This window comes from Nomascus leucogenys, chromosome 5 (genome assembly GCF_006542625.1).
Source record: "Nomascus leucogenys isolate Asia chromosome 5, Asia_NLE_v1, whole genome shotgun sequence".
Classification (NCBI taxonomy): Eukaryota; Metazoa; Chordata; class Mammalia; order Primates; family Hylobatidae; genus Nomascus; species Nomascus leucogenys.
The window spans coordinates 3883595-3896270 of record NC_044385.1 but is presented as its reverse complement, the minus strand read 5'-3'; the positions used below and the strand labels follow the sequence as shown (position 1 = coordinate 3896270).

At 46.5% G+C, this 12676-nt stretch overlaps 1 protein-coding gene across 3 annotated transcripts in view; it reads left to right on the top strand.

The window, feature by feature from the left end:
- The window catches only part of C5H1orf100 (chromosome 5 C1orf100 homolog), a 36238-nt gene that overhangs the window by 14980 nt on the left and 8582 nt on the right, over positions 1 to 12676 (top strand). Inside the window, exons 3-4 of one of the 3 annotated variants that reach the window (XM_003267330.4) lie at positions 6891 to 6986; positions 10010 to 10182. In XM_003267330.4, the coding sequence (XP_003267378.1) occupies positions 6891 to 6986; positions 10010 to 10182 (269 nt within the window). The remainder of the gene's footprint in view (positions 1 to 6890; positions 6987 to 10009; positions 10183 to 12676) is intronic. The other 2 variants (XM_012506497.1, XM_012506498.2) reach the window with 2 other exon arrangements.

Below are 12676 nucleotides of genomic sequence, written 5' to 3'. Positions count from 1 at the left end.
GGCACGGTGTGGTTAAATGACTGTCCCAGATCCCACAGCTAGTGACTGGTGGACATGGGACTTACACTCACGTCTGTGCTTGCGGTCACTGCATTTTGCCGAATCTCCAGGTTAGCCCCCGGGGCAGGGCTTACTTCCCTTTCCCTGCAACTCACTATCATGACCTCTGCCTCGCAGCTTACCATTCCTGGTAGGCCCTGTAGGCACGGTTGTTGAAAACACTGAAATGAATGAGTGAGCAAAATTATCCAATCATTTGTGTGTGGTTTGCACCCCTGGTGACTGATGGCACCTGAGCCTGCCCTTGTGTGGTTCTGCACAAGCATGTATCCAATTCATCCTTAAATGCCCAAGCCTCAGAGCTATGCTACAGAAAACTGAGTTAAAATCAGCAGGGACACTGAATAAAAGTAAATATTAAATGGTTCACACTTAGTAGTGGTCACATAAAATTCTTGTATTCATAATCATATTGGCCGCGTGTGGTGGCTCATGCCTGTAATCCCAGCACTTTGGGAGGCCGAGGCAGGCAGATCATGAGGTCAAAAGATCGAGAACATCCTGGCCAACATGGCAAAACCCCGTCTCTACTAAAAATACAAAAAATTAGCAGGGCGTGGTGGCACGCACCTGTAGTCCTAGCCACTCGGGAGGCTGAGGCAGGAGAATTGCTTGAACCTGGGAAGGCAGAGGTGGCAGTGAGCCAAGATCGCACCACTGCACCCCAGCCTGGTGACAGAGCCAGACTCTGTCTCAAAAAACAAAAACAAAAACATATGCAACTGTTTACTGGTGCCATCCCCTGGCTACAGGCTGGAGGCCTGTCATTCGGAGAAGGGCTGGGTGTGGCATTGGTTTGTGGAACGCAGGATGCTACTGAAAAGATCACTTTAAGTGTATTAAATTCAGTGTGTTGTAGAAGATCAAAGATACAGAATTTGTGTGTGATTTAAATAGATTTTTTAAACTTTGATCGAAACAGTCTCTGAAGATCCAGAGGCAACTGTGTGGTCAGCCCATCCTGCGTGGGATGATATTGCAGCAGCGTCATTTGTCTGGGGTACACCCCGTGGTTCATTGCCTCATGCCAAAGAAATCAAGGACGTGAACACACAAGGAGTGAGGTTAAGAGCGGAGGTTTAATAGGCTAAAGAAAGAGAAAATCTCTCTCTTGCAGAGAGAGGGCATCCCAGTGGGTCTTCTGGTCCCTGGTGAAGTGCAGGTTTTATAACTGAGCTTGAGGAGGTGGTGTCTGATTTACATAGGGCATGAAAGATTGGTTGGACCAGGTGTGCCATTTGCATAATGTGAGAAGGACTGGTTAGGACGAGGTGTGCTGTTTGCATGGCACGTGAAGAAGCTGGCTGCTCCACCCTAATCTTTTATTATGTAGATGGGTCACGTTCAGTTGCCTGTTTTTGTTTGTACTATACACGTGGTGACAGAGAAAAGGGAAGATGGCGCCTCCCTGTTGAACATGCTGGCCCTCAGGTAGCCCTTTTCTATGGACAAAGCTGCCGGCATTCACCCACGCAAGTTTCCAGCTTGCTTATTCATGTCTACAGCTTGATTTTACAGGCTGCTCTTTGTTAGAAAAGAAATTACTTTGGGGCTGCTTTTTGTTAAAAGGGAAATTCTGCCGAGGACTCTGTTGCCCTTTCCATCTGCCTAAATAATTTCTATCTCCTGGATCGATATCAACACCTTGGGAGATGTTAGCCACCAAGTACAAATGTCTCGTTTATTCTCACGTAATCACGAATGGAGAAGACAGGATCATTCCCATTTCACTGATGAGGAAACTGAGGCTCCCCACTTCCTTGAGGAGATTCTTCTGTAGCCGGTAAAGCCTGGGAGATGAGGGCACAGGTCTGCAGGCTTCCTAGTCCTTCCTTTAGTTCCTTCTTCTGGACTTACTAGCTCACGTCCTTAGCTACGTTATTGATTTCCCCTGAGCCGCAGTTTCTTATCAGGTATAGCGCTCACCACATTGTCTATAATTAGATAGCTGCCTAAATACGGCTTTCCTGACCAGATTATGAACTCTTGAGTGGAAAGACAATATTATCATCACTGTATCCCTAGCACCTAGCACACTGGAGACACAACGGAGCTTGCAGTAAGTACTTTTCATTGAGTTAAAAGCATCTTCCAGCTAACGTTGCTGTGTCTTTACGGCTTTTCCTATTTTTTAGTGTACAATGTCTATTTGCTTTCTGCCCCAAAATGAGAGAATCACAGAGTTTGTATGAAAATAACACTGAATTCTTATTAAAACAAATCATCACACATACCCTCAGGTGGCAGAATGTGATACGGAGTTTGGAGAACTGGGTTTGATTCACGGCGCTGGCATTTACTCGTTTAAGTGGACTTTACTATTTAAAAAGTCCACTTAACCTTTCTGAGACTTGGGCTATTCTTATAAAGCAGAGAGTTAATCATGTTTACCTTGCAAGGTGACTGTGAGGATTAAGTGAGATCATTTCTGTAAAAATGCTCTGTAAAGCGTGAGCCCCAGCAGGACCGTACCAGAGAAGAGCACAGTCAGAAGAACACAGGCTACCTGGGGCTGTGGGGCCAGGCTCTGGAGGGACGGACACCCCTGGCCTCTCCTGTGCATATTGCATTTTGACTGTGGCTAAGCCCAGATCCTGCTCCACTTACAGCCACCCTCCCAGGGAACAGGTTTGCTCTCATGTGGACTGAATACATCACCTCAAAAAGCCAAGCCATCAGGGACTCAAAATCATGCACGGTGCCTGCAAGCACCTGCCCAGTGAGAAGGAAAGGGTTTTCTACAGCCGGTTAAAACCCAGGTCAACAGAATCACTCCAAGCAGAGCCCTGAGCTGGGCTGGGCTCCACAGCCAAATCTGAAGAGTCCGCAAGTGCTTTCACAGTCATTCGCTGAGGCCGGGGCCGGGTAAGGCGCAGCCTCTGGCCTGGCTGGACATTTCCCCTTAGGAGGTCAAAACTCTCTTCTCCACCCAGCCAGGCCTCTCTCCACACCCATCTCCCTACACGCACCTTCCCATTTTCTCTTCACTCCTCCCAAAACCTGCCAAGACACACTCCCGAGGGGCGGTGGCAGGGACTATTACTTGGTGCTGGTGTAGGGATTCTTTATCCTCAAATCAGCTTTTACTGACTGCTTCTAAGGAGCAGCGCTGAGTTTACTCACCTGTATTCAGCAGATGTTTGTTTGTATGCACGCCGTGGTCAAAACCCAGCCCACCGCCCACAGCCCAGCAACTGTAGAAACCAGCGTCCTTTAGGTGGCTTCTTAAACTGTAATGCGGCCCTGGGGTAATATTCCAAGGTGGTGCTTCAGAAAATGGATAGGTGCCTAAGAAAGCTATGTGTCCCACCCCTGTGCATTCAGAAATGTCATTTGTTCCCTTTATTGTGCCAATTCCTCTCTCTTCTTATGACTTAATACCCCATTGTTATTTACCATCCAGGCTTCAGCCATAGTATCCCAGCCACTGGGCAGGCCCAGACAGCCTGTGGTTTTTCTGCAAATCAGAGCTCTCAGAGGTCATCTATGCACAGAGAGACAGAACTCGCCCTGCTCGGCGCTTGCCTTTCATACTAGACAGCCAGGCCCACTCTGGCCCTCATACACTCCACTCAAAACCTAATTCTGTCCACGTCTTGGCCCCTATAATTCCCTTTGCTTGGAATCTCTTCCCCATCCCCTTTGCTTATCCGAGTCCTAGATCTAGATACTCCTCCCTCTTCTGTGTCCTATCGACCCTTTATTCAGATCAGTATTTCAGCATGTGAAGAGCTTTTTGAGGACAAGGGCTGCTTCTTAGTCAGCTTTGTATCTGCAGAGCCTGGCATAGTGCAGGGTATTTGTGTGCATTCAATAAATGTTGGTTGAGTCGAACTGAAGGCATAGTTTCAGATTTCATCCATCATCTAACACATATTTAGTGAGATACGTTATGCAAAATGATGTGCTACTTTCTACTGACTGAATTTTTTTTTTTTTTTTTTTGAGATGGAGTCTCAATCTGTCCCCCAGGCTGGAGTGCAGTGGCACGATCTCAGCTCACTGCAAGCCCCACCTCCCAGGTTCACGCCATTCTCCTGCCCCAGCCTCCCAAATAGCTGGAACTACAGGCATGCACCACCACACCCGGCTAATTTTTTGTATTTTTAGTAGAGACCGGGTTTCACCGTGTTAGCCAGGATGGTCTCAATCTCCTGACCTTGCGATCCGCCCACCTTGGCCTCCCAAAGTGCTGGGATTACAGGCGTGAGCCCAGCCTCCTGACTTTGAGTTTTTATGGCATCTACTGACTGCTCAGAATCTGTGGGACATCCCGAAAGACCCCACATGTCCAGGCATCACAAACTCAATAAAGTCACCTTCCCAGTGACGGCCATTTATTGTGTTCCCTCTTTTGGGGAAAGGCAGGATTCTTTCCAATGCCCGAAGATGCAGCTTTGTCTTGGACACTTCCCTGCCTTTTACCCTCCATCCTATCTCCTAAAATATCCTCAATCAGCCCTATCCTCGCCATCCACATTTCCATCATATCAGAGCTTCGTCATGTCCCACATAAAGCACTACAATCACTTCCTAAGCAGTCTTTCTGCTTTTAGTCACATGGTCTTCAAATTTGTCTTCTGGCTGGGTGCAGCGGCTCACACCTGCAATCCCAGCACTTCGGGAGGTCAAGGTGGGAGAATCACTTGAGCCCAGGAGTTCCAGAGCAGGCTGGGCAACATAATGAGATCCTGTCTTTTAAAAAAAAATGGTTTTCCACATTGCCCTCAAAAAAGATCTTTCTCTATCATGTCATGAATCTTGTTAAAAATCTCACAAAGTAGCCTGGGCAACATAGTGAAACTACAAAAAAAAATTTTATATAAATATATATATATACATATGCCAGGCATATGGTACATGCCTGTAGTCCCTCCCAGCTACTTAGGAGGCTGAAACAGGAGGATCTCTTGATCCCAGGAGTTAGAGGCTACAGTGAGCTATGATCACACTGCACTACAGCCTGGGCAACAGAGTGAGACTCCATCTCCAAAAGCAAACAAAACAAACAACAACCAACCTCACAAAGATTCCTATCACCTCCATCAGTAGTTCTCAAACTTTCAGACACAATACCCCCTTTCTAATAACAGATATTTTGTAATATCTCTGCTATACTTCTGAAATAAAATCTGTAAATAATATAAACCAACCACATATAATTTAAAAATATTAGGTTGGTGCAAAAGTAACTGCAGTTTTTGCCATTGAAAGTCATAGCAAAAACCGCAGTTAGTTTTACACCAACCTATCTCATTACAGTTTTATAACGATAATATAAAAGGAAAAGCAATGTACTATAAAATGAGATGTATTTCTGGCCGGGTGCAGTAGCTCATGCCTGTAATCCCGGCACTTTGGGAGGCCAAGGTGGGCAGATAAGTTGAGGCCAGGAGTTTGAGGCCATCCTAGCCACCATGGTGAAACCCATCCTTCTAAAAATACAAAAATTAGCCCGGTGTGGTGGCGGGCACCTGTAATCCCAGCTACTCGAGAGGCTGAGGCAGGAGAATCACTTGAACTCAGGAGGCAGAGGTTGCAGTGAGCCGAGATTGCGCCACTGCACTCCAGCCTGTGTGACAGAGACTCCATCTCAAAATAAATAAATAAATACAATAAAATAAAATGAGATGTATTTTAAAGCATAAAACCTGAGCACCATTGCCCTCCAGCCTGGTCTCCCTCAGCCGTGTTGTATTCCACTTGTACCACCCACCTTTGTCCCACTCCCTCTTACGTTCACCCCAAGTGCTCCCTCCCAGTCCCCACACGTTAGCTCAATGATGCTCCCAAAACTCCTCAAAATCCAGCCTCTAGACAGGGTTCGAGTCCCCCTCCCAGGCTTGCAAGCGCCTCGTGCTTTGACATCACAGTGCTGCTTCATGTTTAGTCTTTACAGACTTATTTGTTACAGTTAAAAAAAAAGACGAAATTTTGTAAACATCAAAAGTAGAAAAACCAGTATAATGAGTTCCCGTTTACCAATTCCCACATTTATTATTTTTATTTTTATGTACTTTTTTCAGACAGAGCCCTCTATTTACGGATTCCCACATTTCTTTTTCTTTTTCTTTTTTTTTTTTTTTTTTGAGACAGGGTCTTGCACTGTTGCCCAGGCTGGAGTGCAGTGGCACAATCTCAGCTCACTGCAACTTCTGCCTCCCGAGTTCAAGCAATTCTCCTGGCTCAGCCTTCTCAGTAGCTGGGATTACAGGCATGTGCCACCACGTCCAACTATTTGAGACGGGGTTTCACTGTGTTGGCCAGGTTGGTCTCAAACTCCTGACCCCAAGTGATCCGCCCACCTTGGCCTCCCAAGGTGCTGGGGTTACAGGTGTGAGCCACTGCGCCCAGCCCGATTCCCACATTTCAACTGTTATCAACATTTGCCCCATTGGTTTTATTTATTTCTTTCTTATTTTTTGTTTTTCTTTTCATTTAATTTCATTTTATTCCAGAAATATGCTTGCCCACCCACTGGTTTTATATATCCACTTATTTATTTTTTTCCTAATATTTTGAACCTAATACCTGATATGTTAAATATTTCCTTATGAATCCTGAACATAAATAACATTTTATTACAGATGCGGGAGGTTGTGGTGGGAGGAGGGAGGCCTGCAAGGCCCATACACTCAGCTATGGTAGAAAAGGGCTGGTTATGCATGAAAAAGACTCTTATCAGGAAATTCCATGGGTTTTAGGGGCTCAGTGCCAGGAACTGGGGACAAAGACCAAATACGTTTTGTATTACGCCGCAGCTGGCATTCTTCTGGAACGAACTAATTGTAAGAATGGCTTTCTTCTCACTTCCTCACGTTCTGTTCCAGTATATTCATTGCTCACCAAGGAAGAGACGTGCAAGGCTATTACCCTGGGCAGCTGGCAAGACTCCATTTTGATCACAGTGCAAAGAGAGCTCCCAGGTGAGACACCCTCCTCAATCTCAACGTCCAAGAATGTCACAAAAGCTACAATGATGAAAAGGGGTGGGCGGGGGGAAAGATACACAACTCCTCATAATACTGATGACAGCAAAAATAAGTATTATTTAATGGATAGAAGAGGTTTGCAAGGAAATACACCAAACTGTTAATGTTTTGTTTTGTTTTGTTTTTAATGAGTGGTGAGATTATTCTTATTTTATATCTGTTTTGAGAAAAGGTCTTGGTCTGTTGCCCAGGCTGGAGTGCAGTGGCGAGATCTTGGCTCATCACAACCTCCACCTCCCAGGTTCGAGCAATTCTCATGCCTCAGCCTCCCCAGTAGCTGAGACTACAGGCACACGTTACCATACCCAGCTAATTTTATTTGTATTTTTAGTAGAGATAGGGTTTCACCATGTTGGCCAGGCTGGTCTTGAACTTCTGGCCTCAAGTGATCTGCCCACCTTGGCCTCCCAAAGTGCTGGGATTACAGGCATGAGCCATTGCACCCAGCCCATAGGCACTTTGATCTTATTTTGTGTTGCGGGAGACATTCTTTTGTGGGAAAAGGAGTACTCTCACCCATCATTTAAGGCACCTACTTTAAAAGGTCAGGTACCTGTTAAGCATGAAATAAGAACAAGTAGAAGTGGGTGGGTATTCTCAACGATTGTTTAGGCCCATCCACAATAGAGCACCTTCCAATCATCCAGCATCTCTCCACATTCAGTACCCCACAAGCATGGTCAGATTCTTGCTCTTGCTTTTTCTGAACGTCAGGCACAGCCTCTCCGTTTCTGCTAACACATTCTTTCTTAAAGAAGGCCCATCACAATCAAGGTTACCCAATCAGGCAAACATAAATGATGATGAAGCAGTCTTAATCTCCCCTCTAAGTGTGATGAGTTTACAGTGATATACTCACAGAAGGCTACTCACCTCGTTTAGATTTAGATGTTCCTAAATCTCAGCCAACACTTAGTATTTTTCGCATCAACAGCAGCTCATCTCATCTATTTTATAGTTTAAAAACATAAACGTTTCTGAGAACATTTAGAAAACATTCACAGTCAAAAACGGAATGATTGAAAATTACCCACAATATCATCACCCAGAGATAATGCTGCAGAATCGTCCAGATCTACATCAAAATAGGACGGGATGGGTATTTTGAAACCTTTTTGTTTTTATTTTTGGTAATAGCTGCATTGAGATAATTCACATACCATACGATTTATCCATTTAATTCAACTGAATGAATTCAATTCAATTCAATTCAATGCATAATTCAATTGAAACCTTTGTTTAAATTTAATAATGTATTGTGGACTTTTTTCCATTTCAAAAGTTATAATCCTACTACAGCATTTTTTTTTTTTTTTTAGATGGAGTCTCACTCTTGTTGCCCAGGCTGAAGCGCAGTGGCGTGATCTCGGCTCACTGCAACCTCTGCCTTTGGGTTCAAGCAATTCTCCTGCCTCAGCCTCCCGAGTAGCTGAGATTACAGGTGGCCACTATCACACTCGGCTAATTTTGTATTATTAGTAGAGACGGGGTTTCACCATGTTGGCCAGGCTGGTCTTGAACTCCTGACCTCAGGTGATCCGCCAACCTCAGCCTCCCATAGTGATGGGATTACAGGCATGAGCCACTGCACCCAGCTGTACAGCATCACTTTATTTTTTTTTTGAGACAGAGTCTCGCTGCCTCCCAGGCTGGAGTGCAGTGGTGCCATCTCGGCTCACTGCAAGCTCCACCCCCCAGGTTCACGCCATTCTCCTGCCTCAGCCTCCCGAGTAGCTGGGACTACAGGCACCCGCCACCATGCCCGGCTAATTCTTTTTTGTATTTTTAGTAGAGACGGGGTTTCACCGTGTTAGCCAGGATGGTCTCGATCTCCTGACCTCGTGATCCGCCCGCCTCGGCCTCCCAAAGTGCTGGGATTACAGGCGCGAGCCACCACGCCCGGCCACAGCATCACTTTTAATGGTGGCATGGCATTCCCACATATTTCTGTGTCATTGTCTAAATAATTTCCTATTTTTTTACATGCAAGTTGTCCCACTCTTTTTATTATCATAAAAACACTTTGACAAGCATTCTTAGAGCTAAGTCTTTGTTGACATCCTAATTGTTGGGACAAAATATGTGCAGATTTTCAAGGTCTTAATATATACCACCCAAGCTGGACCAATGAAAGTATACTGCCACAAGCGATATTTTGCCGCTACATTTTGGTTGTCGTTTGCTTTTCTTTTCCAAGGGATACCTATTTAAGTAGGGGTACAGGAAGGTTATAACTGATTTCAGGTCCATCAGACCCCAAGAGGCACATAGTGGTTAGTCTAACCAGATGTATTGATTCCTATTTTATTTTATTTTATTTATTTCTTTGAGACAGGGTCTGGCTCTGTCACCCAGGCTCAGTCTCGGCTCACTGCAACCTCTGCCTCCCGGGCTCAAGGGATCCTCCTATGTAAGCCTCCCTAGTAGCTAGGACTACAGGTGTGCACCACCACGCCTGGCTAATTTTTGTACTTTTTTGTAGAGACAGGCTTTTGCCATGTTGCTCAGGCTGGCCTCGAACTCCTGAGCTCAAGCGATCTGCCCCCATCAGCCTCCAAAAATGCTGGGATTACAGGCGTGAGCCACCACACCAGGCCTGCACTGGTTCCGTGAAGCAACAAACATCCGCAGAACAGTTACACTGGGAAAGGGCACCAGGGACCTCTGGAGCGCGGGGAGTGGCTATGCACGGGCGAATCTAGTGGAGAGCGTGATGTGCATCACCTCCTAGGACCTGTCGTTGGAGAGGAGGAGGGATGCTAAAGGGAAGAACAGGGAACAGAAGTCCCTGAACCATCTACTGCAGCTTTGCCAGGGCTGGTCGTAGAGCTATGGGGGTCTTGGCAATCCTCTCTGCTAGCCTCATGGCTATTTCCAGGGAATGGATTCCAGCTGATGAGAAAATGGACTGCTTTTTTCTACTGGGTTTTCAGCAAACTATTTCTATTTCCATTTAGACCGCTCATAGACTTGACAATTCCACCCAAGAGAAAATATCACTATCAGCCTCAATTAGACCAACAAACGCTCATTCAATATATTTGTTTTCGAAGACATTCAAAGCCTGCTGAGCCATGGTATAAAGAAACCAGTTACCGAAGAGACTATTCTCTGCCGTTTTATGAGATTGGTAAGTCAGGCCAACTGCTCTTAACTCTCTGAGATTAACCTTGCCTGGGCCACCGATCAGCATCTCCCGTGGACTTGCTGTCTCAGGGAGCCTGTTTGGGACCAGTCGAGGTGGAGGCATGGATATGTGTGTATGTGTGTGTGTGTGTGTCTCTGGGTGCAGGAAGAATTTAGGGGGCCTCCCAAGGCTCCTCCCTACCTAGCTCCCTGCAGAGGAGACTTCAGGGATGGAAATGCGTACATCCTCATTAACACACAGTCTCAAGTCTGACCACTCTTTCTTTTTTTCTTTTTATTTATTTTTTTAAATTAGAGACATGGTCTTGCTATGTTGCCCAGGCTGGTCTTGAACTCCTGGCCTAAAGCAATCCTCCTGGCTCAGTCTCCTAAGTGGCTGAGACTACAGGCATAAGTCACTGCACCCAGCTAATTGTTTAACTCTTTTTTATAGAGATGAGGGTCTCGCTTTGTTGCCCAGGCTGGCCTCAAACTCCTGGCCTCAAGCAATCCTCCTGCCTCAGCTTCTCAAAGTGCTGGGATTACAGGTGTGAGCCACCACACCTGGTTGACCACTCTTCACTGAGCCTCTTGTCACATGACAAAATCATTATTGTGCCTAAACATACTGTTAAGGGAACTTTTCTTATTCCCGATTTCAAACGTTATGACAATGATTTGACATTTGGAGGCATGTTTCAAAAATTCTAAGTTCCCCTTGTAATATGTGAGGCTGCAGCATGTAAAAAAATACTGAAAGGGGGCCAGGTGCGGTGGCTCACGTCTGCAATCCTGGCACTTTGGGAGGCTGAGGCAGGCGGATCACCTGAGGTCAGGAGTTCAAGACCAGCCTGCCCAACATGGAGAAACCCTGTCTCTACTAAAAATACAAAGTGGAGCTGCATGTCTGTAATCCCAGCTACTCAGGAGGCTGAGGCAGGAGAATCGCTTGAACCTAGGAGGCGGAGGTTGCAGTGAGCCGAGATCGTGCGACTGCACTCCAGCCTGGGCAACAGGAGCAAAACTCTGTCTCAAAAAAAAAAAAAAAAAAAAAATACTGAAAGGGACTGAGGCTCCCCGACGTATAGGACCTTGCGGGAGGACACGTAGACACCAGTTTAAGCATTGCTTGTGTTCCTGCTGTCATCGGTGCTTTGAATTTTAGTTCTTGGGATGAATTACTTCATTGACAGACTTTTTCTTTTTTTTTTGTTTTGAGATGGAGTTTCACTCTGTGGCCCAGGCTGGAGTGCAGTGGCACCATCTGGAACCTCCACCTTCTGGGTTCAAGCGATTCTCCTGCCTCAGCCTCCCAAGTAACTGGGATTACAGGCATGCACCACCACGCCCAGCTAATTTTTGTATTTTTAGTGGAGACGGGGTCTCACCATGTTGGCCAGGCTGGTCTCAAACTCCTGATCTGAAGTGATCTGCCCGCCTTGGCCTCCCAAAGTGGTGGGATTACAGGCGTGAGCCACTGCACCTGGCCAACAGACTTTTAAAATGAGTAAACTTCAATATTTTGGAGGCTCTTACACTGTGGCAGGCACATATTTAGTCCTGAAAGCAGCTCCCTGAAGTAAAGTCCTACTACTTTCCCAATTTTACAGTAGGAAAAGAAAGTCAGAGGCAGTTTATTAACTAGCCCCAGGTCACACAGCCAGGCGGTAGGAGAAGCAGAATTCAGCCCCAGGTCATTTCAAGCTGTGCTTGACTCGGAAGCTACAGAGCCTCTGTCACACCTGAGCGTCACCTGTACTACTATTTATTTAATAGTTTTCTTTAAAGAGAGTCTCTTTCTATTTACTTAAAATATGGAATGCCAGAGGAGATGGCCTGGGCTGGGCCCCTGGGCCCCAGGGAACAGCAAATGCAGCCACCAGGAAGATCAGAAAGAGGGCGGGAGAGGTGGATCTTGGGGGAGTTGAGCCAGGGGTAGGGGTGGCAATAGATGGAATCGTCATGGGGGCCAGAGGTTGCCAGCAGGGGTTTGGGATGAGAGGCTTCAAGCAGGGCAAAGCTGGGTTCTGGAGGCTCCGAGACGACTGGAGCCTGACCACAGTGGGAGCTGAGGGGCTGGGGAGGAGGCTGGGGCTGAGGTCAAGGTCACTGGGAAAGGAGGTGCTGGGAGGGCGTACAGAGTGGTAGGGGTTGCTGTCCCAAGGAGCCCTGGGGAGGGCTGTGGCAATGGAAGCTGGGGATTAGCTGGACATGGGTTAGGGCTGAAGGAAGTATGAGGCTTGGGGCAGTAGAAGTTGCTGGGGGTTGAGGAGCGGCTAAAAAGAAGAGGTGATCAGAAAACATCAATGGGGTCTGGTCCCCACAGAACTGGCTGAGCACATTGTCCTTTCAAGACCAACTGGGAGTTTGAAATCTGTTTCCTTTGCATAAGGAAATCCAGGTGCGCCTCCAGTTTCCAAAGTGACCTGCAACAGGACCTTCTTTGCAACTCCTCTGCTATGAGGAGATCTCACAGACAGACAGACAGACACAAAAGG